The sequence below is a fragment of the Sinocyclocheilus grahami genome, unplaced genomic scaffold (genome assembly GCF_001515645.1).
Source record: "Sinocyclocheilus grahami isolate Dianchi unplaced genomic scaffold, SAMN03320097.WGS_v1.1 scaffold1116.1, whole genome shotgun sequence".
NCBI classification, from domain to species: domain Eukaryota; kingdom Metazoa; phylum Chordata; class Actinopteri; order Cypriniformes; family Cyprinidae; genus Sinocyclocheilus; species Sinocyclocheilus grahami.
Genome location: NW_015506295.1, coordinates 50,527 through 55,365, shown reverse-complemented (window position 1 = coordinate 55,365; position 4,839 = coordinate 50,527). Strand labels below are relative to the sequence as shown.

General features: G+C 42.2%; 1 protein-coding gene and 1 long non-coding RNA gene across 2 annotated transcripts in view; both read right to left on the bottom strand.

The window, feature by feature from the left end:
* LOC107566943 (uncharacterized) overlaps nt 1–843 on the bottom strand; it is an 11,921-nt gene extending 11,078 nt beyond the window's left edge. Inside the window, exon 1 of the long non-coding RNA XR_001606571.1 lies at nt 213–843. This is a non-coding gene — a long non-coding RNA (uncharacterized lncRNA). The remainder of the gene's footprint in view (nt 1–212) is intronic.
* Nucleotides 844–2,251: 1,408 nt separating this feature from the next.
* The window catches only part of rps18 (ribosomal protein S18), a 7,315-nt gene continuing 4,727 nt past the window's right edge, over nt 2,252–4,839 (bottom strand). The window contains exons 3-6 of the mRNA XM_016252521.1: nt 4,676–4,762; nt 4,299–4,400; nt 3,047–3,138; nt 2,252–2,357 (exon numbers count right to left, since the gene is read on the bottom strand). Coding sequence (XP_016108007.1) covers nt 2,282–2,357; nt 3,047–3,138; nt 4,299–4,400; nt 4,676–4,762 — 357 coding nt within the window. The 3' untranslated portion in view covers nt 2,252–2,281. The remainder of the gene's footprint in view (nt 2,358–3,046; nt 3,139–4,298; nt 4,401–4,675; nt 4,763–4,839) is intronic.

The following is a 4,839-nucleotide window of genomic DNA, read 5'->3' as shown; positions in this document are numbered from 1 at the left end:
ACACACACACACACACACACTCTCACTCACTCACTCACTCACACATACACACACACACACACTCACGCTCACACGCACTCGTTCTCTCACTCACACGCACTCACTCACTCACTCACGCACGCACGCACTCTCTCGCACGCACTCTCGCATGCACGCACTCTCACACACACACACTCACGCACGCACGCACTCTCTCACACACACGCACGCACTCTCTCACTGTGATGTCTGAGACCGAGTGCATCCCATCATTCCTCATATTCAGGAGTTTGCGTACCCTGAAATCAACGAGAGGCATTCCAGTCTGTTTAATTAATTAGCGATTATAATTTAGTGATAAAATGATGACTGTATATTTCATGAAACAATTGTAACTGCTCTTTATCACTATTAAATTGTGTTAATCACTATTAAATTGTGTTGTCTGTCACAGACTGAACAGACGTTTCTAAGCTTATTTTAAAGTGTAAAGTGTTGAAAATCTCAATGTGTTAATAAAGTCGTAAATGTGTCCCATCAGGTCACAGATGTTCTCCACACCTTCATGTAAATAGACAAGTAGTGCGTATAGACTGCACCTGTGGGGTTCGGGACAGGCCCTAAATTCAGCAAGTCCTCTGCAGCGTTGTGTGCTGGTGAAATACCATGTTTAAAGATTTAAGAGAAGAGTAAAGAAAACTCCCTTTGGCCAGTCTGTAGATCTATGGATTCTTGGTAGCAGCCATCCTTTTGTGTCCTTTTCTGTTCTTGTTCATTTATAATTTCATTAATTCAGTGATTTAAATGCTTGTTTTCACCACTTCTTCACTTCTCTCCTGCCTCTCGGGTTGATAGAAGATGAGTTTGGATGGATCTGATGGATGACGGTTTACGATAGCCAAACTGATTTAATGTGGTCTGTTTTAAATGGAAGTGACTGCAATATGATTACAATTGTGAGACTAATTGGTTATTTTAATGTATTAACAACCCTAATATTAAGGTTATAACATACCCCAGGCTCTGGTCAGAAATGACATATAAAGAGCAACAGACACTTTCATGATGTTTTTTTTCTTTTTAAAAAGGTGGCCACATTCGTGAATCTGAATTGAATGGAAACTTGTTTCAACCACAAAATAAAAACAAAAAGGGAATTGCAACTTTTTCCCCCCTCACAATTATGAGAATAAAAGTCCCAATTATAATTACGTTATTTTGTTTCGGTAACAAAAAACAAATGTGAGAAAAAAGGTCAGGATTTGGAGATTAAAAAGTCACAAGCAAGGTGGAAACAAGCTTTCATAGAATTGAAATCAGAGGAACAGAAATGAATCCGCATTCAAGAGAAAAACTGGATGTAGTGGTTAAAATGGTTTTCATTACTTTCCTAATTAGTTTTTGTACATATTCACCCATGCCTTAAAAAAACTGCCTTACTGCATCTTTTTCATTAATAAAGATGGACACATTTATACTGGACTATGAGACTGTTAAACTGGACGAATCTGGAGCCTGGAAGATGAGGCTTATAACTGATGCCCTTAAAGGGTTAGTTCACCCAAAAATGAAAATTCTGTCATTAATTTCTCACCCTCATGTCGCTTCAAACCCGTAAGACCTCCGTTCATCTTCGGAATACAAATTAAGATATGTTTGATGAAATCTAAGAGCTCTCTGACCCTCCCATACACAGCAATGTAATTACCACGGTCAACGTCCAGAAACGTAGCAAGGAGATCTGTAAAATAATCCATGGGACATCAGGGGTTCAACCGTAGTATTAGGAAGCTACGAGAATACTTTCGCAGCTGACACAGAATAGCATACAGTTTGCGTTCAGTCGATATTCTCCAAAATGGCACCAGGGTGACGCAGAGGAGACAAATTGTTGAATAAAGTCATTATTTTTGTTTTCTTTGCGCACAAAAAGTGTTCTCGTAGCTTCGTATAATTGCGGATGAACCACTGATGTCACATGGATTATTTCACAGATCTCCTTGATCGTGGTAATTACATTGCTGTCTATGCAGGGTCAGTGAGCTGTGTTCTGAAGATGAACGGAGGTCTTATGGGTTTAGAACGACATGAGGGGGAGTAATTAATGGCAATTTTAATTTTTGGGTGAACTATCCCTTTAACTGTCTTCTCAGTGTCTTATAAAGGACCAGTATCGAATCAGAGGTAGCTCATTATCTTACCGCAGAACTGATAGATTACAGCTATAGTGATAAGCTGAGAGGATCAGTGAAGACAGAGAGCAGGACACAGATTGGCTAAACAGTTGTCTTTTATTGAAGGTTTACTTCTTCTTGGACACTCCCACAGTTCGGCCGCGGCGACCGGTGGTCTTGGTGTGCTGACCGCGCACACGCAGACTAGAGGAGAGAAGAGACGACAGAGTAAACCATCCATCACATCACTCACCGAACACATCTCCTGGTCATGAGCAACATCTCTCTCTCTCTCGAGTTGGCTGTGGGACTAGATTCAGTCAGAAAATCACATTTGAACTTTCTACCGTCAGCTACTGGAAATTAAATTACTGGTTGATATGTCCAGATCTCAAAGTTTACACAGGTTTTTGGTCCATGAACTGATCTCACTGCTATGTTTATCACGGTGTCAATCACGGCTATCCCGAGAGTGAAACTTTGCAGTGTGTATGCGTCCAAAAAAACAAAAGTTTAATGCAAATTCTGAATGGATTATAGCATAGAAAGCACTCCCTTTATCATCACTAAAAAGCATCCGTAAGTTCTGTGATATCAACGAAGCTCTCTAAACTGCACAATGGATCTTGTTTACATCGCATCTGTAATTTGTTAGTTACGACTGCTCTTAAAAACACCGGCCCTTTCAGCAGTGAGTGAATTCTGACCAACTAAAATGCCTCTGATTGGCCACTGCGCAACAGATCTGCCCGTGATTGGCTATATCGCTCAACGCTGCAGAAACAACGTTGTAAATAGTAACGTTTAACTAAGTGCTGCATTTAAGCAGGAAGTCGCCCGTGTCTCGGAGCACTCTCTTTAAGACCCTAGACTCGTGCGCTGCAGAAACTCACCCCCAGAAGTGACGCAGGCCGCGGTGAGCTCTGATCTTCTTCAGACGTTCCAGATCTTCTCTCAGTTTGTTGTCCAGACCGTTAGCGAGGACCTGCAGAAAACCACATCCACACTCAGTTACTGAAACTACACCTCCTCCACACAGGGCGTCCTTCTAAACGGCTCGTGCCGAAGACGAGCACACTGCACTTGAAGACCAGAGTTTCAGGTGAGTTAAGGAAACATTTGCGTTAGCAGCTTGTGACACCATTATTAAGCTGTGCTGCAGGTTCCAGTGAGAGCCCGAAAGCCTCAGTGATTTAAACCAGTTTAACGCCTGATGAAACCGCACCAGTATTTCATAAGGACCTGCTTCAGTACCACTAACAGTAATCATGGTATTTCGGACAGAAATGTGGTAAATTTGTATTGCATATCACGGTATTATTACAGTCCCATATATTGTGCAAATGTCTTGCAAGAGTAAAGAAATACAGTAAATAATTGTTATAAATGCCACAGCTTCATAACGATACTAAATGTTTCGGACAGCGTTTTTCATAAACAGCACAGTTTAACAGTTCTCTTCTTACCATGCTAGTGAGGAGACAGTCATGGTCACCTGTGGTTACCATGATATAAAACATATCTAATACTATAGAGCAGGGATCCTCAAATCTGGCCCACGAGATCCACTTTCCTGCAGAGTTTAGTTCTAACCCTAATCAAACACACCTGAGCAAGCTAATCAATGTCTTCAGGATCATTAGAAAATCACAGGTAGGTGGGTTTGATCAGGGTTGGAGCTAAACTCTGCAGCGCATTGGACCTCCAGGGTAAGATTTGAGGAACCCTGCTATAGAGGATCTGCAGACGTCAGGGCCACCGCTCTCATGTTAGTGTGGAGCCCTGCGTTCAGATTTAAGACGGGCTCCGCTTAAACATTAGATAAAATATAGGCAGGTCTAATCAGCTCATCACGGACAGATTCAGAAGATTTTTTTAAAAGCAGTTCAGATATTACACAGCCTACTAAACCTCACGCAGCAGTTCCAGAACAAAAATAATCTGAGTAGTGCTTCTTATCCGCCTCGCCTCACACACACACACACAATCAGGGTCCAGTCGGTACCCACTAACAGGGCCTCTTCAACACGGTATGTTCAGACAAGCCCAGAAGCCCAAGAAAGACCAGATTTTGCAGTCGACCCTTTATCATGACAAAAAAATCATACTAAAACAATGAAGTTTGAAGCAGCACTCTGAGCGTACCTGACTGTATTTCCCGTCTTTAATGTCCTTCTGTCTGTTCAGGAACCAGTCAGGGATTTTGTACTGGCGAGGATTCTGCATAATAGTCACCACCCTCTCCACCTGTCAATCAATCAATCAATCAATCAATCAACGTTATTGTGAACGCCTGTACGGAGTCACACACGATCACACCTCATTTTCATTTGAGACTTCAAAATAACTGATATGGTCTTGTTTGTGGTCAATTGTAGCAAATTTCACAATGTTCTCCTCCTTATTTGATCATAATTCTTCAGTGTCTGTAAAGCGCAGCACCAGTTCTGTGACTGATATTTAAAACAAAGCGAACGCTTTGGTGTTTTATGACGGTTTTCTCTGCTGAAAATGAAGCGCACCTCATCCTCAGTGAGTTCTCCAGCCCGCTTGCTCAGGTCAATGTCGGCTTTCCTCAGCACCACATGAGCATAGCGCCTCCCCACCCCCTGCAGAGCAGAACAGAGAGGTCAGAGATCAACACACACACACAAACACACACACCCACCCACACAAACACACCCAC